Below are 26,742 nucleotides of genomic sequence, written 5' to 3'. Positions count from 1 at the left end.
TCCTCTCTTCTCTGTTCACTGCGGCTTCCACGCCAGGTTTGGTACGTAATGTTTGTCTTGGAGTTCTTCACAGAAAGGGTCAAACCACTAATGTTTTCTTTCCGGAATAGATTCAGGGAGTCTATCAACATTCTTCTATGAATCTTTGTGTTTCTTTTGTGTTCAGATCGCTTACATCTATGAATTAATCTATGCATCTTTTTAGAAAGACATCAGAATTTATTTATCTTTTTTCAACTTATTTGTCTTAGGGAAAAAGGAAAAAGGAGGCTGATGTCATCTCAGTCAGGTTTGTTGCTATTTCCAAATGTGTTTTAGGAGAGTAAAAACTCCATGTGTTTTCCCAATTCCACATGGTTATCCGAGGAGATAGCGCAGTGCATTGCCGGGGGGAAGCAAAACCGTTTTATCTCTGCAGATGTGAATGCCATTCGCTTGTGTGTCTCGTGGCCTTTTTGTTTCCTCTGTTTTATCTCCAGCCCAGGTCTTTTAGGTAACTCTTCAGGGTTTTGCAGTCTCAGACCCATAAGGCAGATGGTGTTTGTGAGATGTCGGTGTCCATTTTGTCCTTTTCTTTCCATTCCTGCTTGTTTCTCAGCAGCAGGACAATGGCAGAGGAGGTGACAAGGAAAGAAAACACTGCCGTGGCTCGTGCCTCTCTACGCTGCAGATGTTTGAGATAGATTATGGTAAATTGATCAAGCTCACGCTCAAATCCATTATAAAATCTGTGTTCATTTCCAGATGGCATTGTTCTCTTCAGTCTCTGATGCTTTTTTTCAACACTATGAAGTGCATGCGCAGGATCAATTGCAGCTCGATACCCAGCTCAGTGCTGTGACATTTAGCGTTTGTGTTGCTGGCTGGGGTGAACGTCGCCTTTCTTCCTTCCCAGCACTGCTCTCAGCAGGCATTGCCGTCGTGTAGGCAGCACTGTAACGTCCCTCCGGTCCCACAACTGTGCAAAATCCCTTCAGGAATTCAACAACCCATCTTCCATCCGCTCGCTGATGTGCCATCCTTATCCCAAAGCATTCCTGTAGGGTCTAACGCCTTTTGGTCTTTCCCACCTCAGCTGGAACACACCCCAGCCAGCTCAATTTTCTGTATTTTTCAAGGTTTAATGGTGCTCTCTATTTCTTTTTGACCTCTCGGTAAGGCTTGCAGGACTCTTGGCATCAGGCTGGAGACCAGGTGGGATTTGTCTGGAGGCCCTTCTGATTGTTTCCTATTTAAAACAGTTTCCGTTGTTTGTAATGATACAGGATTTTGTAATTTTAGGCTGTATTACTAGCACAAATTGGCAAAGTGTACTTCAGTTCTGACTGGAATTGGAATGTTGATGGTTAAATAGAGTTTGCAATGCCTACCTTTAAATCCATGCTTAGAAAAGAAGGTAAGGAGTACCTGAGCAGGTCAGACCGATGTGCCATCTGGTTCAGTATTTTGTGCTGGGTAGTGGCAAGAGGAGATGCCACGCAGGGGCGGCACACAAGTCTGGCTGCTTTCTGCAATAAATCCAGTACCCCTAAGTGCTGTATTTCTAGGAAAGGAAAGTTCTGTCAGAGCCTGGCATCTGCAGTAACTTACACAAGGAAGTCATTACAAGTCTGCCAATGAATTAGGTAACCACCCGATGCAGTCCAGAGGAGCAGCCCTCTATGCTCTTTATGAAATAGTGCTTTTTAAAAAATGACTTTGCAGCCCCTTTTAACTCCTTACTTGCTGGGAAGCCACGAGGAAGAACAAATGGAAAACATAAAGCTATTGGAAATCAATTAAACTGATTTGGGAGTGTGCATGTGGAAATGCCATTCTTACAAAGGTCTGAGAGGGAGCAGCATTTGATGTGAGCTTTTGGATCCCTGATCCCTGCATTGTCCTAAGTTTGTCACATCAGCTTTCCATCTGACCCTGCCCCGTGCTGCAGGCTGGCGATGGGGACCGTGGGCCATCCCTGTGGCCTCAGCCCCTGTGACAATCTTTGCCTTCCATGCTTCTGTCACAATATTGACTTGCAAACATACAGCTTTTTGCCAGTTGCTATGGTTACCTCTCAGCTACCAGCATCTGAGCTGCAGAAATGAGTACCAAGCAATACATTTTGAGCCTTAATGAAATGCACAGCAGTGTGTTAAACTTTTAAACCCAACACGAATATCACTAAGCAACATCCATTCGTGATTTGCCATAATTACTGCTGCAAGCTCCATATGATTGAAACACCGGAGCGCAAGCCTTTCCCTTCCACTGCATCAAATAGGTTTTTCTGCCAGTAGCTTCACAGTATCTCAGACCTGTGATGTTTCATACTCCCTTCACAGTTTCAAAGAGCCAAGCCTGACCTCTCTAAATTATTCACACCTCGAGAATGGCAACATCTCTAAAGTCTCCTTTTGTGTGTGGTGCCTATTTCCTTCTCAGTCACTCCCAGAAATTTATTTTAAAGAAGTTTGATTCTTCTGCCCTACTTCCAAAATGTGAATCTAACTCATTTCCCCAAGCTGCTTCTTGCGTATTTGGAAAAACCAATCCCATCAGACCAGCGTTAGTGCTAAATTAAAATGTGTGCGTAGCCAACGTGTTGCTGCTCGGTGCTGCTTGCTCCTGTAGCTGCACCAGAAAGAGCAGATGCCTCAAGCCTTTTGAGGTGGTACCTTTCTGTTTTCTGCTAAGAGACCTCATTTAGTGTCTCTGTCTCAACCAACGCATTTTACACATCAGTTTGAGAAATAAAATGAAACTGGACATGGGTTGTATGTCCAGGCTCCAGGTTTCAAGTCGGAAGTTTAACTGCACCGATGGGTGCAATTGCTGTTCTCAAATTAGTTGTGCTGTGCTTGCAGACCAGGCAGTTCAGAATCCGTCTCGTGCTTTGCCCAGGCTCCCTGCTGATCAGTCTCATTTTGTATTTTACATGCAGTGCCAGAGTTACCCGTCCTAGAGAGGAGAAACTGGTACATCTATCTGCTGTACGTTCGCAGAGACTACGACGAGTGTAAGGTAAGAGCTGCTGCCGAGACTTTGCATGAGGAAGTACTTTACCTCTGTTGTCAAATGATAGTTTTCATGCCTGGCCTAGCTGTGCTGTGGACAGGGGAGGTGCAGAGCTGTGGCCTTCCAGGTTTGCCAGAGCACCTGCTGCGCCACAGGGTCGTTAGAACCCTTCCTTTCCCCATAAACCAGTACATCACCAACATAATATCCCGACTTAGAGGTAAGGCTGAGCCCTAACCACCCTCCTTCCTGACTTCTCTTGGAATCAGGGGACCAAAAGAAAGTAGAACTAAGAGAAGGATCAAAACACTGTTAATTTTATTAAATCCTCAACTACCATCAGGATTCATACGTGCTGTTCTCTAGAGTGCTCCGTAGACACACCATACGTTTGGAACTGGTGAAAATGAAAGGATTGCAAACTTCTCTTGTTCCAGGTGGTACCCAGGGTCTTCCACACTGATTATAACACAGTTCCATAGTGCAGGTCTCTCAAGGGTACTACAGAGCTGCTTCATGAAAAGCACTTCAATCGAGTAATACATTTCTTCCAAGTCTAAAAATACGTCTTGGCTGTCCTTGAATGAAATTCTTTCATTTTGCTTGTGATACGCCGCACCCTTTGATTTCTCCTGAGTTTGGTGGGTATCATGGAAGTGGTTGTTTGATTTGGGATTTAACAGCAAGTGGACTAAGGAAATGACAAGTTTATTAACCAGTGTGTTTTCCTGGCACGCTGAAGATGATGTGCCAGTGGCAGGAGGGGGGTTGTCTTTCTGTTTTTTGTAATGTGCAAAGAAGGTCTGCAAATAGTTTTTTCCTTCTGAAACGTCAGGATCGGCCAGGACTTGTCTCTCTCTGTTGGAGAACTCCTGGGGGTGCTTAAGGAAGCGGTAGGCCAGAGGAAATTCATTTAGCTCTTAATTAATGGAGCTGGAAGGCTCTATCATCAGCAGAATGATTTCCTCTCAGATCTTGGTTTAAATAGATCTAAGCAGAGGCTGGACTAGTAATCTAAATAGAAAATTGCTTCCCTTTTCTGTTGATCTGACTGCATTTCGTTGGTCTCCTGTTTTGTACGTGTGCCAGTTCCATGGCGGGATGTAGACTCGTGGAGTGCAGAGAAGTACAGCTCAGGAAAACAGAACGTAGCCCTGTGGACGGTCTGAAGGGAGCACTGACTTCTCCAAGTTGCCTCCAGTCACTGAAGGAAGTAAAATATGGGGAAAAATGTAGAGAAGACAGCTAACGCCATTTCTTGTGGCAGACCAGTTTTGCTGTAGCTGTCAGCTCCTTCCTCCTGCCTCACAGAACTGTTTTTGTGGTTACATTGGGAGAGTTTGGCACCAGACAGTAGCTGGTTAAATAATCTTCCATCCTTCCTCCCAGATGCAATTAATGTGTGCTCAGAGGCCTGGATTTGTCCCAAAGAAGATAAGAACATCAGCATGCCAGGATCCTTCTGCGGTCTCTGAACCATAGCCGTGTCCAGAAGGCAGTTCAGATCCTAGGTGGGCTGAACTGCCCTCCGGTAGCCTCTGGCTCTCTCTGCTGGTGCTCGATGGGGTTACAGGTCTACGCGGGATGCCCCAGGTGCCTGCCTTTACATGCAGTGAGCATAGGCAGCCCCAAACATGTTATTCAGGGCCAATACCGTCAAAAATGAACGGCATCATTATCCCAGATGACTGAAATGGCTGTAAACTCACTGATTTTAGTATAATTTTGGCATTTGTTAAATCCATCAATTTTCTTTTATGACTCAACTAATAAACAAATGACCTCTGATGCTGTTAATTTTGGCCTGATCTTGTACCCTCCTTCCTGCTCAGTGCCTTGAGATGTCTCCTCTCTAGCACAACTGTAAAAGCTCCCATATTTGTCAGCGGTGTAAAAGCCCAAGGAAAAAATGTTTCCTAACATTGACTCCCTGAAATCCAAGCATTAAATTGGTTTTAACCCTTACAGTGCTGTTCCTGCATCTATTCTGGCGTTGCCAAGCTTCTGACAAATGCTGCTGCTTGTTTCAGTGCGAGATTGATAACTCTGGCTGCTTGATTCCACTACCCAGCAAGGCGCAAGGCAAACATCCCCCGGAGCCAGAGGCAGCAGCAGCCCTGCTATTGCAGTGCAGGCAGAGTGGATCTGAGGGCTGATGAGGGGGGAGCACAGGGACGGGCCCTGCTAAGCAGTCATCATCACTCAGCTCTTGCTCTTCACATAGGCAGCTCATAAACTGAGTGTTCTGCTTGCAGCAGCAACTCTAGCTCTTCCCCCTAACAGTTTTTCACAACAGAAATCTTCTGTTATATGTGTGAGAGAAGGATTATTAAAATTACCAGATGCTTTTAATTAATTAAAATCACTCATGCTGGTTGGTCTCCTGCCAATATGTCTAAATTCTGTCAGCAAGTTAAATAAACTTGGGAGGAAACGCTGGGATTACAGATCATATTTCTCAGCTCAAGGCCTTTCACTATGGGATTTTTAGGGCTTAAAGAATTAATCAGATCTCTATAAAAGATAGCTCTCTATTGCCTGCTCTTGCTCTGAGACTGGTTTTATGTAGATGGGGCAATGGAGCATGTCTGTGTTCAGAAGATACTTGTTTGTGTCTGAGCTGAATGTCTGATGGTAAAGTACTTGGTAGACTAAAATGTAGGCTTGTGGAGGGTCTCTGGTCAGAGGTGCTAATGTCCAAGGGAAAGAGCAGCCTGCATTTCTTTGTTTTCCTTCCTTTGTTTAATTTTCTTTCTGTGAGTGAGGTTTCTCAGTAATAACTCTCCTTGCCTTCACCCTGCTTTCTGTCTATGTGCTATGTTGGTGGTTCAATTTTCCTCCTTTTTTTCAGGTCCTTTCATTTCTATTTGTCTCAGAGGCAGGGGATAGTGGTACTGATCACACACTTGACAGAAGTGCCAGATGAGTGCCACGTTATTGCTAGCCCAGAAATCCTCCTCCTTTCTTTCCCCTCTTTGTCTTCTATGTCAGAGCAAAGGAGGAACCTCAAAGAGAGCAGAAACGGGGCATTTGCTTTGGAGTCAGAGTTTGCATCCTGCCCAGAGTCACTCATTTTGGCTACTTCTATAATTTCAGGTCATGTGTGACTATGGAATATAGCCAAACTGCACCCGCACCCCAAGCTGTCAGCTGCACGACTGCATCCAACACGAATTTACATTTTCCTCAGTTTTCTTTCTTCCTTTTCCCATGTACTCATCATTTGCTCATTTGACTTTCACTGACTCAGCTGCAGTTGCTCCAATTCAATTTATTTCTTCACAAAGGGCCTGGAGTAGATAGCCTTATCAGCAGAGGATGCTTTCATAGATTTCTTGTGGCGTTTTCCCCAGGTAATATCTAATTATCTTTGGTAATAGGAATGAACAGAGAAACACTGAATGGCTGTGGTATTCCTGGCACCACGCTCTTCACAAACAGCGATGAATTTGCACTCTTACACGCACTCTTGTAGTTGTCCCAAATGCAATCCAGTGCCTGTCTTATACGTGCAGTTGTGGTTTATGTAGCTGAAACCAAATCTCTTTCACTAGCTTCGTTAAAATGTTGAAAGTTGACCACTTTGGGAGTATTTTAATACAGCATAGTGCAAAAACTAGCTGCGAGTTCTGTCTTAATACTGACTTTTCCAAGCACAAAATTTGGTTACATGAATGTTGTATTTGTTGTGTCCTGTGTGATACCACCGTTACTGTCACAAAAGGAAGCACCGTGTCTGTCAACATGTCGCGTGATGTTTAAATTCAAGGTATTTCGGGGCACTCTGCTGGGCACCCAGATACAGCACAACTATGTGTAGCACGTGCAAAAAGATTCTCCAAATCAAGATTGCAGAAGACATTTGGTCAGTCAGAAGTCATTTTTCTTTCGTAGAGGTTGCCTTTATGAAAAAATTTGAAGGGTTTGTATTTGTTTGAAAACTGTCGTGCTGTGGTTTAGAAAATGGGTGATGGTGACCCAGTAAATGGGCTTCTCAGAGATGGGGATTACATTTACCCTGTGGTCTTCGCGCTTCCTCGTTTCAGGCTGTCATCAAAGAGCAGCTCCAGGAGTCTCATGGAAGGTGCGAATATGCTGTCTACGTTCAAGGTATGTCACATGAGGCCTCTGAAAGTCTTAATATTGCTAAAGCCAGTTACTTTTGATACAAGATACAGTGAACAATTGGGGATAAAAGAAGGAAACAGGAATAAAATTCATATGTAAGTATATTTGGCTTTTTTTCTACCTACCTTCTAGTGTTGAAATTTGGGATAATCAATGAACAGAAACAAGATTTTCTGTTTTCTCTTCACTGATGAGTTTGTTATCAGCTCCTCCTTGGACTCCTGGCTCTTGGCCTTCCGTGTGCTGGTGTTCGATTGGCTCGTGTTTGATCGTGTGCTGTGAAATGTATTGTGGATGTGTGTTGTCTGTCAGAGCTACGTGCCTCAGGTGGCTATTGTCTTACCGCTGGCTCTAAGAATGATCTTCCTCTGCCCGTCCCACCCTCTGCCCTCCAACAAACGTCCCCCAAAACTTGGCCTTGAAATTCAAAGGGCTGTGTGTCACCTTGACAGACGACTGGGCTGGGGAACAGCTGAGATTTCTTGGCCAAGGGCTTGTTGCAGCCTGTAGGAGGGGAGAAATCCAGACTGCACTGTAACAAACAGTTGTCAGGGTTTCAAGATGCCTGTATCGTAAAGAACAGATTTTTTTTTTTTTTCCAAACGAGCATAAGTCCTTTGCATGTATTTTCATTCTGTCCTCACACACAGCTTCTGCATGAGGTTGCTGCAGGAGGGGAAAGACCAAACAAGTGCTGCTATAATGTATCTGTACCCCCCTGTTAGTTGCCTGCTGTCAGAGGTACGTTTTTCCTGCAGATAATGGACTAATTTGCCTGGTATTTGTTGTCTTGCAGCTTTGATATTTCGCTTGGAGGGGAAAATTCAAGAATCTCTTGAACTCTTTCAGACATGTTCCATTCTGAACCCTCGAAGTGCTGACAACCTCAAGCAGGTGGCACGATCGCTGTGAGTGGTGTTTTTATTGTTTCACTTTGATGTGCTACCCAGGACCTTCCTGGTTTTGTTTTTCTCCCAGGCATCAAGTGGAATCCCTGGCTGCTTAATTGCAAGCATGCTTCCTCCTTATCAACACTTGAGATGCTTTCCAGAAGCGTGGGCTACCCTTTAAAGCACAGTCTCTGTTATCTGCTTGGCTGCTATTGTTTTTTTTTTTTTTTTTTTTTTTCCTGTATTTTTTTCTCACTTGTGTTTGTGCTTTAAGTGAGAGAGGAAGCACACCGATTTCCAGGTCCAGAGCTAAAGGTACAGCCTTGAGCAGTGTAAACTTGCCCTGCAGACCCCTTTCTGTCTCTGAGTGTCCAGTCTGCTTTTGATCACCTGTGCTTTTCCTTTGAGACAAAGGCAGATGACAGAGCCTGTGGATTCATTCCTTGCATCTCCAATAATGTAAGGGAGTGCAGAATTAATGACCTTGGTTCTGAAAGGGAGCAGCGCTGACATATTGCTCAGATTGGAAACTTCTCAGGGCTTCTCAGGCAGGTCTCTGGAGAACTAGCAAATAGCATCATTTCTCACTGGCAAAGGTGATAGTGGTTGCACGGCAGGGTTTCAAAGCAAGAAAAAATAAAAATTGAAATGCTTTCACAGGTTTCTTCTGGGGAAACACAAGGCAGCCATTGAAGTGTACAACGAAGCAGCTAAACTCGATGAGAAGGACTGGGTGAGTGTTGTGTTGGTTTGGAGATTACTGTGCTATGCAGATGTTTCTGCAGCGTTACGGAGACGGCTGCAAACGTGTTCCAGGCAGAGGTGAGCTCATGCTGCCTGCAGTGTGAGCTGCAGGGCTGAGAGGCAGAATGATGATGCTGATGAGGCTCTGCAGCCGCTGGTTTGGATCGCAGGAGCAAGGCATGATCTCAGCCTACAGAGACCCACACCTTGTCTTGGGGCACAAGCAGCAGACAATCTAGCAACGTGTCTGAGCCTTGCAAAGTACCAGTATTAACACAGCCATATATAGTACAAAGAGCTAAATGGCATTAAGGACAGTATGGGAAGTGCCTCCTTCAGTCATCATTAAACCCTCATTATCACTAAAACTTGCTAATTGGGAATCATTTCGTAATGCAAAACACCATTGAAAAAGATCACCCTTAGCTGAAAGGGTTACTTCTTATCTACTTGGACAAAAGGCTGATAACTACAGGAGCAATAATAAATTAGCTCTTTCCTCTTAAGAGGAAAAGAACAAAGGAAGAACACAGCAAAGGGAGATGTGTGACAGGAGGTGAAAAGAGAGAGGACATGGCTTGCAGTTAGCTGTGGACAGCCAACAGCCTTCTGCAGGTGGCTGTTTTGCCTGCAGAAGTGCCGTTTCTAAGACAGGGTCACCACATGTGATCTTTTTTCCTAAGACATGATGCACTTGTTGACTTTAGCTGTACTTTTGGTGCTCAGTGTGTCTAAAATTGAGGCTTGATACAAGGATACATTTGACATTATTCTCATCAACTCATCAGTGCCAAACAACTCGGAAACCTTTTATGCTGTGGATCTTCCCTTAGCCAAGCAAACTACCTGCAGTATGTGCTTGGCATGGCTATAACCCTATTTACAGCCACAGCAGGCAGACTTCAGTGGGCATTTTGATCAGTTATTTCCCATACCTGGCTCAGCACTGGCAGCAGTCTGTGCTCTTTGCTTGTGCTGCCTCATTCTGCAAGCCGCAGTAACCAGGAGTAGCTCTTTGATTCATTACTGTTCTCCACAGTTGGAAAGACACATCGAGGAAAGTATCATTGTGAGGGTAAATAAGAGAGTTTCCTCTGAAAGGTCAAGGCTGTTTAAACTGATGAAGCAGTGAAATGCTTACCAGAATAGAAACGAGGAACTTGTGGACCTTGCTTTTCAGCTCCACGGGATGTGCCAGGGCGAGGAAGATGACAAGTAGCTTGGCTGTTACACTGTTGGCGATGAATTAGAGGCATGATTGTTCCCTACAGTGGCACTAGAGTGTTTAGGATGCCAAAGTGATCTTCCTACTGTGTTACACGTTTCAGCTGCCAGAGATCCTGGATATCATCCCTTCTGGTGCTTGACTTCTGTTTTGGAAAGTTAGACACATCTTTAAATTTTGTCCAGCTGGATGCAGTGTTGTGCGTGTCTCAGTGATTGTACAGGTTGACGGAGAGCCACCCATGAGGGCAATGGGCGTCAGCTTCCAAGTCACATTAAGAAAGCAGTCTTTGCGCCGTGTTCTCCAAAGAGAGCATTGTCATTTTTGTGCTTTAGTCCCTCTGGACTGTAGTCTTTCCCATCCTGTCACACTTAGCTCTGTAGGTTCCTGAAGCAACTGGAATTTATAGGTTTATTTGAACTAAAGCAAGAAGGGTACGGGCTGGGAGTCTCCCTGTCCAGGTCAGCGATGAATGTTGGCACTGGTAGATTATGTATCGCATCTCAAACCTCATGCTGATTGGGTTTTATTTTGCTTTGTTTCATACAGGAGATCAGCCACAACCTGGGGGTGTGCTACATGTACCTGAAACATTTCAACAAGGTAATGCAAATGCTTATTTTATATTTTTTTATTATATTACCTACCTGACAGATGGGAAGCAGGGCTCCTGAAAATTTCACACTCCGGGGGTTTGAGGTGGACCTTTTGCAGTGCTGGGTATCAAGGAAGCTTTTTGCTTCAGTGTTCATTTCTGGGAGCAAAAGTTTGTGAGCTGTGTCTGTTCTCATTTGCATGTTGAATTATTTTGAGTCAGCCGAAAGTTTGTGAACTTGGATAAGAATGAAACTGAGCTTAGCCTTTTTCTGGCCAGGAGGCTTTTTCTGAACTAGGATTTTTCAGAGAGCATTTCTGTTCTTAAAAGGAATGTTTGAGGAACCTCAAAGAGCTGCCTCAAACTAGACAGAAAACCAGCTGTGCTCCATCAAGAGCTGCATCTGTTTCAGAGCCTTTTAAAAACAGTGTGGTAAACACTGCAGGTTTTGTGAGGAGCAGCAATCCACTGAGCATGCCAATTCCGTCTTCTTGCAGCAAGAGAAGTGTGATGGTTAAGACCCAAACTGTTTCCCCAGCATAAAGCTCAAACTGCTGCATCTTGTGCATAGTCTCTTTGGTCTGAAGGAAAAACTGCTTCCCCTTGCCTCTGGCAGGATTCAGTGAGAAAAGTCATGAAAGTTTGTGTGCTGGAGGTGTAGCAGGAACCTCTTTCCCTTCCCTCCATGGACAGGGTTTGCTGCTGTGTCTGAAGCTCCTTTTGCACCAAACCCGGAGCAGAAGTTGCAAAGAAGCATAGAGGCAGGGTGGATAGCACTGTTGCTGCCTTCGAGGCAATAAGGAACTTGAAATGGACTTTTGGTCCCTGATCTGAGCATGCTTTTCACAACTCTTCACTTAACCCTCCTCATAGTGCTTGTGGTGAGCACTGAGCTGCCCCCGATCCTGTGGCGTTACTTTGTGTGGCAATACACAGCATTTGGAAAGCCTTTGTTCCCAGTTTGACCCGATTGCTCCCTGCTGCTCTTTCTGGTGGAAGGCTGTGGTCCTTGGAGGCAAAACCCTGCTGCATTCCCTCTTGAAGGCATTGCTGTAAAGCAGGACTCTGTGGAGTATAGGTTCATAGATGGGATTTGTTATCTGCACTAGCAGTTTCCATACTGGGACCTGCTAACCTGCCAGCTTTCCCGTAAGTGAGACGTACTGGTCACCCTGGGCAGCAGTACGTGCTGAATGCTTCCCGGAGGACATCTAAAACACAACGAAGACAATGGGGATGGCTGTCTTTTCAGTAGTTGGTGGTAACAAGTATCCCATATTGCAGAATTCCTTTAACGCGTCAGCATTTCTCTTTCTAATATATGGCGTGTCCAGAAACAGCAAATGTTCTTTGCAGTCCTGCTGGCTAGGACTGAGGAGGTAAGAGGAGGACATGCTGCAAAGCGTCTCCTGTTGGAGGGGAGCGATGTGTGCCTGACAAGAGCTGATTCATTCCCCTGGTTTACTTGGCAATCCCTGCTTGCTGCTGGAGCATTTTAGCGAGGAACAAACTGTAACGTACCTGTTTACCTCACAGGGCTGAGGCTTCCCTTAAAGCAAAGAAATCCAAGCACAGGAACAGGCCTGTGCTCCTCTCTCCCTTGTGAGGTCGTTGCCTCTTGTCTTGGCTTGGAGCATGCTGCTTTGCTTTTTTCTGTCCCAGAAAGTTCAGAGCCCCCAATGCAGAACTTGTTTCAACAATTAGCTGGGCTGGGTTTTGCTAGTAGGGCTCTCCAAGCTCAGGGGGTGCTAGCTGCTGTTCCCTTTTCCCTAGCTGCTGTGGGTTGCTCTTGGGCTATTGCTTCACCGAGGAATAATCACTGATTATTTTTTATTCTCTGTGGTTGTGTGTTTAGGCAAGAGACCAGCTAAACAATGCCCTGGAGCTCAACAGACATGATCAGACTTACAAGATGCTGGGAAAAATTCACCTCTTGGAGGGGGAGACTGATAAAGCCATTGAGGTCTATAAGAAAGCCATAGAGTAAGAATATCTTTTTTTTTTTTTTTTTTTTTTTTCTCTGTCAATGTCCCATCTTACGCCAGGATAAATTTGATGGGTGTCCCAAATCTGAATTGAGGACACAGTTAAAAAGCTAATGGTAATTACAGCATCTCTGTGCAAAACAAGCACTTTGCAAGCTCTTCAGCTGTCTCTGCTCTCAGCTGTAGTCCTCCTCCTGCTGACAGCATGTCAGGGAAGAAGGTAGCTGTTTGAAGGTCTGCCAAGAAACCATGGAAAACAAATGGACAGAAATGCCTCGGAGCAAACATATCCCAAACGGACTTCATAAATCCCAAAGGTTTTTCTATCAAAAAGATCTAACCCCGGCTGTCTCTCTAACCCTGACTGCCTGTCAAAACTCAGTTGCTGGGTTTCACATGGAGTGATTTGCGTTTGAAGGAGTGTGAGTAGGCAGACTGGAGATGGGCTGGTGCACGGTGAGTTTCTCCCACCCTGTCACTGTTTCTGAGTACCAATCTGTCTTTTTTAGGACATTCCTGAGTGTCTGATATACCAGTGCTTTTAAAAATGCAGGGAAAAGACTAAAGGAAAGCAGGAGCATGTCAGAAACCACTGGAGGATCTACATTTTGTACTAGCTATTTTTCCTTCTTACACATCTGCTTTTGGCTGCTGTCTGCCAGTATATTGGGTTGGGTAGACATTTGGACTAATCTAGAATGTTTATTACATAAATAATCTTTGCTAAGCATTTTACCAGGTTTATACTGGTTATCTCGCTGCTCCCCTTCTCTCCCTTCTTCCTCACTCCTGCTTTTTTCTTTTTGTTCTCATCTGCCCACTGCATTTAGCCTGCTGTTACCAGCTGCAGGTTAGTCTGTCACTGCACTCTGTTTATCTTCCACCAGGCACACAGGTTTGGTTCCAGCTGAGATTTAAATGTGCCCGTGTGATTGTACATATTAGGTAAGGTCTTAAGACCTGATAGCAGTGACTTGAAAATTCACTTCTGTTAAGCGAGGCCACAAACATACAGTGTCCATTTCTACTTTGTTGTTGTTGTTCTTTTCATGCTATTTATTTCTTCAAAACCTGGGAATGGGGATGCTTTTAAAAGTGTTCACGACATTGCTGCCTGAGCCCCAAATTAGTCACGAGGGTTGGGGAGTTGCATACAGTAACTGAGAACACTAAGGGCATCGTTTTTGAAGCCTTGCTGTGCTGAAGCTGTATATTGTCCGAGGTGTGTTAACTACCAGGTCACTCATGCAGGCTCACTGTGAAGCTTAATAAAACCACATCATCTTATCGTGCTTCCAGACCCATTTCAAACAGCTACCTTCACTTCTTATTAATATCTATAAGGCATTTTGAAATCTTAGATGTAGTATTGTTCAAAGGAAGTCCCCATGACAGTAACCGTTCTAATATTTGGGTATTATTAATAATAACAGTTAATTTCCTAGCATGATGCTAGGGTACTGTAGCTTAGCGGTGCCATGTTCTTTATTTACCTTGTTCTAGAAGGGCCGATACACAACGCAGCTCTCTGGCTTTTGTGTTACAGGTTCTCTCCAGAAAATACAGACCTCCTTACAAAACTGGGGTTAATTTATTTGCAGGTACTGAAAACTTCCCATATCTATTACATGAACTTACTTATTTACAAAACGACCAAGACTTTTTTATGGAGTTAATTTCTGTCCCTCTTCATATGACTAGCACGCGTTTCTGTAAGGACCGTATTTATCACAACAGAGCTTGCTTTTCTCTTGTTTCTTTTTTACTTTTGCTGCTAACAGCAAGTTGATCCTGGATCTGAGCCAGAGCAGGAATTCTGTCAGGCAACTGCCCTAATTCTGTTATAAATCCTCCAAGTACAGTAAAGCATGACTAGTCATTACCTTACTTCTGGAGCTGGAGTCCAGCAAGTTAATCTACAACAAAAGCAACCGTGAAATTATTAGCATTAATGCACCATAGAAGAAAATCAATGATTTAAATAACAAAGGCATGCTTATCACTTAGGTGTGAAATGTATGGGCAGGACCATCAGATTATTCCAAAAGTAAGCTACCCAAGGAGCAAACAGGCAAAGAGTTGGCAGTATCAATCCTGGCAGGATTGATGGGCTAGAAAACTTGCACTGAGTGCTAATTCAGAAAGCTCCTTAAGCATTTCCCTGTCTATTTAGATGCTTGAGAATAAGATGTAGATCTTCATAAACATTGCCTTGCTCTGGAGATAGGGAAATTAGGATGGAACCGTGTATCCTGCTCAGCAAAATCAATTTTTAGGATTTGTTTTGTAAATGATCAAACAAGAATGTGTGTGTGTGTGTGTGTGTAAGCCCTGCAAAAATCACTTTTCTGAGTCTTTTTTTTAGCTGAACCAGAAATTTAGGTGTCCATAAAGCCTATGTTTTCCTTTCTTATTCACGATTTTCTGATACTCATCTACTTCTTTTCCTAGCTTGGGGATTACCAGAAGGCTTTTGAACACCTTGGAAAGGCACTTACTTACGACCAAGGCAACTACAAGGTATCAGGAGGAGTGGAAATGAACCATCTTACCTCATGAAACTAATTCCAGTATCAAAGCTTTGCTGTCTGTATCGTTGAGAGGCTAAAAAGGATTATGCTCCAGAAAACTTTTTCCAAAATACATTTCTGGGACCTTTCCCTGGAGAGGGAATTGGATGTGTGTGAAAGCAGAGAAAGGGAACTGGGCAGAATATGTGGTGTTAAATGGATCCCTTGGTTTCTAATCTGAAGTTGCACCTAGTTTAACAAACTGAATTTGCTTTGCAATGAAAGTCTTCCAGACTTTATTTTAAAAATCCCAAGACCTGTGCCTGGGTCACTGATTCCTAGGCACGGAGCACAGGTATAAGTGATGTCCCATTACATTATTCTCCCATCTGGTAGTAATCCTCTGTGTTTCCAGCTGTTACATACAAGTGTGACTTTTCCTTGGCTCTGGTGTGGAAAGCTGAGCTTGGCATCTAGGTTTCATTCCTGATTGTGGAACTGCTTCCCTTTTTAGACATGTTACTTCATTTCTCTCTGCCTCCTTTAGTACGATGTTAGCAAAGTAGAATATTGAAATGCATGGTTGACAACTGATACATGAATGCAAGCCAAATGTTATTGTGAAAACACCTTTACACTTACAAATTTTACTTGTCGCTGTGAAGTATCATAAATGACTTAACTAGCTTAGTGTGGTTTAAATATATATGTGTTGCAGCCACTTGCCTTTTTTCCCCCAATGCATATTTCCATTAATTCTCAGTATCAACTTGTTGGTGTGAACTGGGCTGCGTTGTCTCGCTTGTGGTTTTTACTCTCCAGATAACTTACACCAGAGCTGTTTCCATCAATACTTGTAGGTAAAAAGAAACTAGTAGTGCATAGATCTTCTCAGAGACCCAGGCTATAGAAGATATGCTATCACCCCAAAACATGCCCTAAGCACTTTTCACGTTACAGGATTTCAGAGACTGCTGTGATTGAGACAGGGCAGGAAAAAGTGGACTCGAGTCCCTCTTTACCCTGTCTTCACTATATGCTGAGAGGTTCTAGAGTCTCCAGCTGCTCCTCACTGTTGGTTTTGGCAGCCCCTTGAAGAAAACAACTGAAAAAGTTAAATGGTTGCTTTTGAGATGGCTTTAGCTTAACAACTTTGTCCTCTCATCATGTCTGGGGAAACACAGTTCCTCAGCTGGTTGCTCTCCTCTTTTCTCACAGGCCACCTTGGCGGCTGGCAGCCTGATGCAGACCCATGGAGACTTTGATGTTGCCCTCTCCAAGTACAGGGTGGTGGCCAGCTCCATGCCTGAAAGCCCCCCTCTGTGGAACAATATTGGGATGTGCTTCTTCGGCAAGAAGAAATATGTCGCAGTAAGTATCTTGTTTCCTTACTTTTTTTCATGTTTTTTCATGTTTTCAGTTTTATATAAGAACATGAGTCCTGTTGTGGTAGAGACAGGAGGTGGGCTGTGTTACAGCACGCTTATTCCTTTTTGAAGGCTATCAGCTGCTTGAAGCGGGCAAACTACCTGGCTCCCTTTGACTGGAAGATCCTGTACAATTTGGGCTTAGTCCACCTGACGATGCAGCAGTACGCGTCAGCTTTCCACTTCCTCAGTGCTGCCATCAACTTCCAGCCCAAGATGGGAGAGCTGTACATGCTCCTTGCAGGTATGCGACATGCCGTTATGCAGCTCTGGTGTATATCCAGCTTAGGAGATGCAGCGTTTTGGAGAGGGAAGGTTTGGGCTGAAGGAAAAAAAAAGACAAAGGCTATACCAAGTTCCCCAGCAGGTCACTGGTGGGTGTAAAGCCTGAATAGTCTGTTCTCTCTCCATGGTGAACGGGAAGGTTAAATTGCAGTTAGATCCAGGTTACACATTTGAAAACCAAACCAAACCAAACACTGTTTACCTTTAAGAGTTTGGGTTTGGGTTCCCTAGAGTGTGTGCATGTCCAGCACTGGACATTTTTGTGATTTGGTGAGATGAGTAGTTATAAGAAGGGACATTAGAAGAGTTAATCCTTACCTGCACCGGGGGCAGCAATCCAGAGAACCCAGCTAGCACCTATTTATTTCATAATTTAATGACAGTCAGAATTACCCTAAAAGTAAAGTCCTTGTGAAGTATCATCTTCTGTGTGTACCTTTTCCTTTGGTACAGTTGCTCTGACAAACCTCGAAGACATTGAGAATGCAAAACGTTCCTATGAGCAAGCTGTGGCATTGGACAAGTAAGTCTTAATCACATCTTTTAGCTCTTTGATCACGCTGCTTTTCCTCCCTGCACCTGGTTTCCTTCACATGCTTTGTCGCTCTGACTGCTCTGACCCAAGACGGTTTTCGTTAGGGAAATATTTTTATTCCTGAAGCAATGCAAATCAGTTTTAAAACCTTTTTTTTTTTTTTTCCATTCAAGTCAGCTCCAAACAAATGAAATAAATTTTGTTTGAGACCAAACCAAAGCTGATTTTTATTTTGCTGTTTATTTAGTGAGTCAGTGATGATGGCTTTGGATTCCAGTCCTCCTTTATTTACACACAATGGAGCAAATTCAATAGAAGGAAACCAGCCATCCCAGAATATTTTATAACCCAAAGTTCAAGCACTGGCAAGAGCACTGAGAGGCTTGGGTTAAAGCCTGTTCTGAACTGGTCAGAGGGAAGATTTTAGCTGGGAAAATGTGGGCAAGAAACTAATATAAAGCATATAAAGGACAGTGGTGCAGCCCTTTCTCTTCCATTTTGTTAGCAATGTCGGCGTTTGCAATCTAGCTCTTAAAATCAGAGCACTTGCTTTCAGAAATGTTAGAGTGAGCCTTTTGGTGGTAAAGATAGTCACTTGCGTCATTTCAGGCAGAAAAGACAGATTTGTCTCAAATTTAGGAATACTTCTGGCTGCCTAGGTCTGCTTTTCTTTACCTTTCATTTTTCACTTTTCACATTTTAACTAGTAGGAGGTTTGATGGTGATTCTTCTCCCCGTTTAACTGCGAATATTTGCATACTTACTTGCCTGCACAGTGAGTCTTAAGGCAGGCTCTTTTCCACAGTGGCCACCACAAGGTGGCAGGAGAAAATACCGGTCCCTGTCCCCTCTAGCCCAGGCACACAGGTCAGGCTTAATTCTGGAAATTCTGGAAGTTCCCAAGCCTATTAAAAAAGGCAGCAAGTTTAAAAGAATAGTGTTTGACACCTTAGTGCAGTTCTTTTTGCAAAGAGGTGCTGTAAATGCTCTCAGAGCTGTGCTGAGAATTGCCTGGCTTGCATGCATGACACAGCCCTTGAATTGGTTAGCCCGGCGCCACCAGCACCCATCTGGCACTGAGTTCATAATTATGCATCAACAAAGTTACAAAGCAAAATTTAAATATTCCTACTTCTGCCTCAAATGTCAGGACGTCTGGGCAGCCTCCTCACAGGAACCGAACCTGTGCAAGCCATGGTCCAAGATTTGCACGTCTTGCTGTGTGTTTTGCATTTATGCATCAGTTGTTCCACCAAAATCTCCAACCAAGAGCCAGTCGGCTCCTTTGCCCGGCTTTCCTAATCAGAACTCCGTGTCTAGCAAGGGAGTGCAGGATCTTAAGCTCATTCAGACTGCTTCATCATGAGTTTGTGTGCTTTGATCAAAGAGAGGGAATAGAAATCAAGCTCCACAACTTTGCCTAAATATCTGGCACCGGTAGCATGCTACAGCTTTATAGTTGTACCAGGAAAATAAAACCTCATCAAAGCAAAAATGAATACGAACTGCCACTGACTGCTGGGAGGAATATCCAGGCTCTGTCAGGCTCTGATCTTCGTGCCTTGTTCAGCTGACATGCCTTGTATTCTCTACAGTTATTTTGTGGCTGAATCCGTGTCCCCGCAGGCTTTCTTTGCTGGCACATTGTGAGCTGTTTGGCTGGGATGAAGGTAGCTGTGTCTGTTTCCATTGCCATAAATACTTTTATAGCCATGCTGTGACATTTGGTCTGGGTACCATGCTGGGGTCTGGAAGGGAAAGTGTTCTGCCGAAATCTTCAAAAAAGATGTTTCTTCATCTTAGTACTTGTTTTAGCTCATAGCTGTGCTTTTTTTTTTTTTTTTCCTTTTTTCCTTTGGTTATTTAGCTATTGATTTTTCTGACCGTTATATTGCTTCTCAGCTCTTGAAGGACAACTAGCATGATAGGGTTCAATTAATTTTAAAAGTGGCTGTTCCGGATCTGTCCGATTTCTGGTTTTGGTGTTTTGTTGTGTGGGTCTGTTTTTTTTTTTTTGTTTGTTTTGTTTTTTAATTGGCTTTTTTTCCCAATAAATCAGTTTTTTATATTTATTCGCTCATGTATTACATCCTTTGCTTTGGCAAAGACGATGAGGAGGGTGTTTTTTTTTATTATTATTTTTATTGCAGGATCAGTGTTCCAGTTTCTCAGATAAAGGAAACCCAATGGTGATGAATGCTATCGGATGTCTTCTAATAGTCTTCTTCCTTGCAGCGCTGTCATATAACTTACTGAGGATGGATGGTCATGGCCTGCAGACAACGCTTTCTATTTATTGAACAGCGATAGCAGAAGCCTTTCCTTCTGCACTTTTCACAAAGGAAGCTCTCTGTCTTGGCCCCCTGGGTGTGGGTGCTGGAATCCTTGGATGGCTCCAGCTATCCCTGCCACGCTCCAGCAGAGGGCACCAGTCCCTCGCTCACATTTATTGAGCAAACTCCAAAGCATCCATGGCTGACCCGTGTGCAGGGATACACGTACACGCCGCGGTCTGGCCAAATGCAGCCTCTGCTTTTCCAGGTCTCAGCCTGCAGCCAGGATGAGCGGAGTGTCTGCCTGAGCTCCTGCGGTGCCCCTCTTGCTGTTCATTTCTTTGTCAGATAACACCTATGCGCTTTGCTTCACCAAGTTAAGTGTGGGATTCAGGCTGCTGAAGAACGGTCTGAGCGTTTTGCTGAGTGTAAACCTTGGCTTGTGAAGCAGCTAGAGAAGGAAGAGGTCTCCGAGGGGTTCACTGAATCCCAGAACCCAGGGAAGCAGCTCGCTCTTCCCTTCCAGCTGAGTTTGCTCACACTCCTGCCTAAGCTGGAGGAAAAGCTGCTGCTCAGGCTTAATGTATCCTGGTGAAGAAAATGGGTACTGTAGAAAATGAGAGCACATGGAACAATTCTATTCCGTATAAAATTGTGTTCATATGCTGTTCTCCATCAGGAGGGGAGGCAGACCTGCACAGGATTGCAGTGTTACCTGCAGTGCTGGGCTTCCTTTGCATCCCTCGTTAGCAGGCACTGCCCGCTGTTCCTCTGTAACCGTACCCACGCTGTGTATGCTTTTACTGGGTGAATGAGAGAGAAGAGGCAGGGAACGTGAAGCATAAACAGCATGATCTGCAGCATGTCAGTTTGTAAAGTACCATCAGTATGAGCCAGTGTCACTGTCCTGTCCCATGACAAGCTGCTCTTCTACAAATGTGGAGCGCTGTGAGGGCCTGAGGTAAGTCAGAGCAGAGATCAGCTTTCACTGTGTGACAAAGCCCCCGTCACTTCACCTGCCCCAGGCACCAGCTCTCATGCGGAGGTGCCTGCTCACTGCTCGGGCACTTTGTCTAGGGCTCACTAAAGCCAGTCGTGAGATGGTCCCCAAGTGCAAGGGGTTGGCTGGTGAAGAGAAGATCCTGAAGGGGGTGAAGCAGTCACAAGAGTCATCATGCTGTCACTGTGGAATGCTTTACTGACCCTGGGCTCTGAGTCTTTGGCCAAGCAGGCCGGACTCTGTCTTGCTCCCAAAGGTGTAAGTGGTAGCACGGGTAAATACAGCGCAGCGCTGGTTTCTGCTCTCAGTTGGGCTTCTGCCACTGCCTTTGTAAGTCTGAAAAGCACAAAACTGTTCTGCAGGTCTTTGCAGCTGGGTATCAAACCAAACTCTAGCACAGCATGGCTGTGTTACGCTCCTCCACCATCCTACAGGCAGCCCCAGTAGTTCTGAGGCTTGCCCCAAACGTAGCATACATTTTAGGGAGAGCTTTTGCCTTCTTTGAACCAATCTTGCGGATGCTGACAAAGCCAGTTCACCTACTTGAGACAGAGGTCACTGCTCGGGGAGATCTTTGTAGCCCTCGCCTGAGAGCAACTGAGACTGGGCACTGGAGGAGCGATGTAGGCAGATGTGACTTCAGGGCCAGAGCACCCCATGGCTGGTCTGGGCCAGGCCGAAGCTTTGCTGCTTGGGCCCGTCTTAGCGTGATCTGAGTCTGGGTAAGTGTGATGCATCCCGTGTGTTTGCTGCAGGTGCAATCCCCTCGTCAACCTGAACTATGCTGTCCTGCTGTATAACCAGGGGGACAAGAAGGGAGCCCTCTGCCAGTACCAGGAGATGGAGAAGAAGGTCAACGCAGTGAAGGAGAGCAGCACTCCTGACTTTGACCCTGAGGTAGGTGCCTAAGAGTTGTCAGTAGGAACTAGAGAGCCACATTAAGACTCGCAACAAACGAGGAAATTTGACTTTTGAGTCCATTTATTAGGAAGAAATTCTGCTTATGAGATTTTCTGAGCAGAGCAGTCTCCTGCTGAGAGCTGCTTACTTCTTTTCTGCTCTTTGAAGCCCAGTTCTTCAATCAATACACAGCAAGACAAGATTCCCTCTTAATTAAGGGAATGAATTAGCGGAGATGTTTCCCTCGAGCACCAAGGCAGTTGCCAGCTCTGCACAGCTCTATTTCTTTGTTGTCTTTATTGTTGTCTGTAGTATTCCTGTTTACAAGGGTCTCCTCTTTTTGTTTCTCGAGAAGATGGTGGAGGTTGCCCAGAAGATGGGAGCTGCCCTTCAGGTCGGGGAGAGCCTGCTCTGGACTAAGCCTGCTAAAGAGTCTAAATCCAAGCAGCGAGCTGCTCCATCAGGGAAATCCTCCAGCACTCAGCAGCCCTTGGGCTCTAACCAGGCCCTGGGTCAAGCCATGTCCTCAGCTGCTGGGTATGGGAGAAGCATGCAGCTTCCACCAGGTACCTCGCCTTTGCACCTCTGCAGAATGGAACTGTGGGAGGGGAGAAGTCTCTGTCCCTTTGGGTACGGAGTTACAGCGTGTGTTTAGGAAGGTATTTACTCACGTACAGAGCTCCATTCAGATATATTCAGCCTTAGAAGACCTAGGCTGATAGCTGCATGTGCTGCTTCTTGCTGGGGGCTTGGTGGGGGCGTCTCCATTGCCTATGGCCTGACCTGCTCTCACCCCTTGGCTCCCTAGGAGGAATGCACTCAGGATACTGCTGATTGTGGTGATTTTCTGTCACTGTTAAGTTCTGTTTCCTGTGGATTGGAACAGGAAGGAGGTTGTGTAACCCAGGCCTCTTTCCTTGGCACCCATGAGGACCCATTCCATTCCTCACGCATGGAATAAACTTTCCATGCATGGAAGATTTGGGGGCTGAAAAACAAAAACATGCAGGAGTTTGGGGCTTACCTGAAGGACTTTATCTCCTGCGTCAGAGGAGCTGGTTCATAACATTAGCTGTTGGCCTAAGTATGTATAGATACAACTGCAGCGTGGCATATCCTGTTTTGATTTTATTCTGCAAGGAGCTACACTAACTGCCTGGAAACTCTTCCTGAGATTGCTAAAACTGTGAACTGAAAACAACAGTGTGGTTTTGGTTCCAGTTTGAGTATAAACCAGCCTTAGTGGGACAATTTTCCCTTCCAAATCACAACTTAATTCCTAAGTTCCTACTGACTTCTCACAGCAGCCTGGCCGAATGAGGCAGTGTGCCTCAGCTGCCTTTCAGCAGAACCCCAAGTACTGTAAGGTCTCTGGCTGGATGGCTCACAAAAGAATTTGAGTGCTACTGATAAGCTAATGCTAGACAGAAGAAATCTGTGAACAAAAAATAGCTGTGATTGTTTTGCACCTCCATCCTGTTTGGAGGGGCAAAAGAACAGATGAAACACACAGTCATTCTGTAACTGTGTTCTCTCCCCAGGTGCTGGAGCATCAGCTCCGCTTGCAAAGCCTCCCTCGCTGCCCCTGGAACCAGAACCGGGCTCAGAACCGGGCCCTGAGGAGACCACAGCACCAACAGAAGCCGAGGAACAACGGAAAGAGAAGCGCAAGAGCCGGCAGGCAGCGGACTAGAATGGACTCTGGTCGGCATGGGCAGGTGTGGGGACATCTCCAGCGTTGCCTGCTGACCTGTGGGAAAGGGGACCTGCCCTCTGCCCTGACCCATGGTGGCTTCACCCCACTGTCAGTTAGTCTAAATGCAGCTGGTTTTGGTTAATGACTTTAGCATGTGCTCTCTGCCTTGTCCAAAGGAGTAGTTGCAGCGGTCAGAAGCAGTTCCCATGTAGCTGCTGTTAGTGTGGTCACACCTTACTGCAAGAGACTGGAGGATGGAGACCCGATGGGGCTGGATGTCTTCAGTGTTCATCTCTAAGTCCTCCAGAAGGGCACTGAGGCATCCAGTAAGTTTAGAAAAGCCATCAGTAGTGACTTAGCATCCTGGAAAATGGAACCCAAAGAGGATCAACCCCTTCTGGTGGCTGAACTTGTAAGCTGAGGAAGCCCTGCATGAGCCATAGTAAGGTCAGTGGTAGTGCACTCGGAGAAGGGGTGAAGGAAAAACACCTCACCAGGGTGATCACAGAGCTGTGAGCCTGGCTTGGGCCTGGCACAGCCTGGATCCTGGCAGGGACGTGCTCATCACTCCCGGTTTCACAAAGGCAAGACTTCCTAAATGCTTTCTCAAGGCTGGCCCAAGGAGGTTGCTCAGGCAGGGAGCTGAGCTGGGAGCTTTCATTCCTTGGCAGGGCCATGTCACGGCCATGGAGTACAGGAGCACACCCTTTCTGTAGTGGTGACAGCTGCGTGACAAAGCCGAGCTGTTTGGTCTTGAGGCAATCGCTGTTAACGTTGCAGCCTAGTGGCAGCATGTGTGTCGGCCAGCCAGCTGAGCCACCTCCTTAAGGACCGTGGACACATTCTGATGCCAAGATCACTCTGTGTATTTCTTGAATCCAACAGGAGAAAATCTGTTTTAAAGCATGTGTGGTAGCTAACAACAGCCAAAGAAAATTGCAAAGCTGGATGAGAGCAAGGCAGGTGCTCAGGGGCCAGCCATTCTGGAAGCAGCCTAGCGGCAGCAGCACAAAAATCTGCCAGAACCAAATTCCTAATTGTTTGCCGAGAAACAGGGTGAATGAGCCTCAGTGAAGCTCTGTGCTCATGTGATTGGAGTTCTTCCTTTAGAATTAGTGTTGCCCAGCGTGGGGGAAAGATTGGTTTGCAGGAAAGAAAGATCCTTTCTGAAAAGGCTTGCCATGGTCAGCTTCAACGCTAAATTTAAATTGTTTTAGTATGACAGCAGCTGTGCTCTGAATAACTCAGTTATGCCCTCCTTACAGGAGCATTCAGGAGAAATCATTTCTGCTAGGTTCCAGAAGGCAAAGCAGCCTTTTGGTGAGTGGAGCAAGGAATTTTAATGCCCATGTGATACTTGAGATGCCTTGAAAATGTTTTTATCCTTGAACAGAAAAACCTTAGCCTTCCTTTCTCTGCTCCTGTCAGTTTTTTGCCCCTGGGATTTATCCAGAGCTTGATACAGGTCCTCAAAGCAACTGGTTTGGTGAATTAAGGCAGGACCATCATGCTTTACATAAAGAACCAGTAACTGGGTTAAGTACGTCTGTTTTTAACTCCTCCTCCCCTCAGTGTGCAGAGAAGTGCACAGAGCTAACGTTGCTGTGGGACTTCTGATCCGAGTTCTCTCAGCAGAATGTCTAGCACTTGCCCAAAGCAGCTGAAGCTTCAGGCTCAGCCTATTTGCTGGTTGGGCTGCTGAGCTTTTTAAAATACATTCCTGCTTTTTGTTCTGCACCACGGCATTCTATCGCTCCGTAATCAACAAGTCCAACAGGGCAAGGTTAGTAATGGAAACTTCTCTGTAGCAACTTTAGCAGCAGCCTGAGGAAGGCTCTGGATGCATTACCATCCTTCAGCGGTGCTTTCTGGTTAGCTGCTATTATCCAGAGTGACGTTAATGCATCTTCAGAGTGCAGCTGGGAACTGAAGTGCTAACCTGCTCCCCAGGGGCCACTAAAAGAGTAGGAACCCTTCACTTTCTCTCTTTTGATTACCAAAACCGCCGGCTTAGCTCATGTGGCTTTTTCCACCTGTCCTCTATGGGCTGGCTTTGAATTGGTGCAGCCCTGGGGCAGCACTGTGGTGAGGTTTTCATCGTGCTAGGAGCTGAAGAAATCACAGGTTCTTTTGTGGAGTGCTGGCAAACTTAAACAAACCAGACAAGAAGCAGCATAAACCAGGTACAGTGCAGTGATTTTATTCACATTAAACTTTTTACACTGAAAGTTACTGCAGCATAACCGTAGCTGTGAAGAAGGGGTTAAGATTGCAGAGCAAGAGTAGGCAGGGCGGGGGAACTCTTTATCTCACCCCCAGAACTTTAGTTCAAGACATTTTTTTTTTTTTCCTGTGGCAATTGCTCGTTGTAATCATTTGGTCTTACCATGAAGGCTCGCAAGCTGTGGAAATTGCAGTGACCTGAACAGAGCGCTTACAGGCAAGCGATCACCAGCACTGCTGATAGCGGAAGGCTTTCCCTCCAGCTGCTCGATCCCCTTGTTTTCGTGTCACCAGTTGCTTTCCCCTGCCCTCTGCCAGTTGTACGAAGGGTAAGTTAACTTCAGGACTGCAGCATTACGAAACCAACCAGCTATGTGCAACAGCCCTTGGCCCACAGGTGCTGTGGGAACCAGAACTGCCATGCAAGACTCAGAGCAGGCTCTTTTCTCACCCGGTCCCACTGGTGCAACCTGTTAGCTTGTGGGCTGCTTTTTAGGGTAATTGTTACGTGTCACTACCAAGGGTGTGCTGCATTCGGAGGTGCTGTCAAGGTATTTAACATACACCTTCTGGTAAAAAGCTCACGCAGGTGATTAACTGTCCTTCTATGAAAAGAAACGGTAGCACCTTGTTCTTTCCAGATTTCAGCAAAGCAGAATGGAGCTTCACATCTAAGGAAGTGTTTTTAAATCTGCAATTACAGTTGGATAATAAATAAAACTGCAGTTCCTTGTCCCTTGTTCCTCCTGGGTACTGTGATGACAGCATTTGCATGCCGTAAATTTGCAATATCTTTATGGAGAGTTTTTTATGCTATCTAATGATGAGAATGAGGCTGGACTGTTCTTTCAGCTGAAATTAAGCAAGGGATTTTTCAGCAGGACTGTACAAAGTCATTTAGGGATTTTGGAAACCATACCTTATGTTCCAAAACCTGCTTCTGGCATCAGCCATAATTCTAATTTTCTGTTTTCTCCCCTGTAATTGAAAACTTAAGATGGAAAGTAATAATAATGAGCTTAATTTCTAGGGAAGCAGAAACCACCTGCTTTAGGACATTTTGTTTCCCTTTTCAGGAAAAAAAAAAAAAGTGTTAAAATTAACCAGGTTAAATCAAACTGCTTACAAGGTAGACTGCAGATTGACTTAGTGATGCAGATTGACTTAGTGACAGGAATGCATCTAGAAGACAGTTAAAAAATAAAAGCCTGGGCAGCAAGACCTTGTTTCAGCCAGGAATAATTATCTATCCATCCAACAACTTGCATTAAACCCAAACAACTCTGGTTCTGAGGTCCCTGAGACAACTGGATGCTGGCTGATGCATTG

The 26,742-nt window shown here is 45.2% G+C and overlaps 1 protein-coding gene across 3 annotated transcripts in view; it reads left to right on the top strand.

The window, feature by feature from the left end:
• Nucleotides 1-26,150, top strand: part of BBS4 (Bardet-Biedl syndrome 4) — a 40,740-nt gene extending 14,590 nt beyond the window's left edge. The window contains exons 3-16 of one of the 3 annotated variants that reach the window (XM_035336151.1): nucleotides 2,924-3,003; nucleotides 7,044-7,107; nucleotides 7,922-8,033; nucleotides 8,676-8,748; nucleotides 10,534-10,587; nucleotides 12,435-12,562; nucleotides 14,111-14,165; nucleotides 15,016-15,084; nucleotides 16,293-16,445; nucleotides 16,574-16,745; nucleotides 17,240-17,309; nucleotides 21,350-21,491; nucleotides 21,850-22,060; nucleotides 23,036-26,150. In XM_035336151.1, coding sequence (XP_035192042.1) covers nucleotides 2,924-3,003; nucleotides 7,044-7,107; nucleotides 7,922-8,033; nucleotides 8,676-8,748; nucleotides 10,534-10,587; nucleotides 12,435-12,562; nucleotides 14,111-14,165; nucleotides 15,016-15,084; nucleotides 16,293-16,445; nucleotides 16,574-16,745; nucleotides 17,240-17,309; nucleotides 21,350-21,491; nucleotides 21,850-22,060; nucleotides 23,036-23,187 — 1,535 coding nt within the window. In that variant the 3' untranslated portion in view covers nucleotides 23,188-26,150. Of the gene's footprint in view, nucleotides 1-2,923; nucleotides 3,004-7,043; nucleotides 7,108-7,921; nucleotides 8,034-8,675; nucleotides 8,749-10,533; nucleotides 10,588-12,434; nucleotides 12,563-14,110; nucleotides 14,166-15,015; nucleotides 15,085-16,292; nucleotides 16,446-16,573; nucleotides 16,746-17,239; nucleotides 17,310-21,349; nucleotides 21,492-21,849; nucleotides 22,061-23,035 lie in introns of those variants that run through there. The other 2 variants (XM_035336152.1, XM_035336153.1) reach the window with 2 other exon arrangements.
• The last annotated feature ends 592 nt before the right edge of the window (nucleotides 26,151-26,742 follow it).

Source organism: Oxyura jamaicensis, chromosome 10 (genome assembly GCF_011077185.1).
Source record: "Oxyura jamaicensis isolate SHBP4307 breed ruddy duck chromosome 10, BPBGC_Ojam_1.0, whole genome shotgun sequence".
Lineage (NCBI taxonomy): Eukaryota > Metazoa > Chordata > Aves > Anseriformes > Anatidae > Oxyura > Oxyura jamaicensis.
Note: the sequence above shows the minus strand (reverse complement) of the source record. Positions and strands in the feature narration are given on the sequence as shown.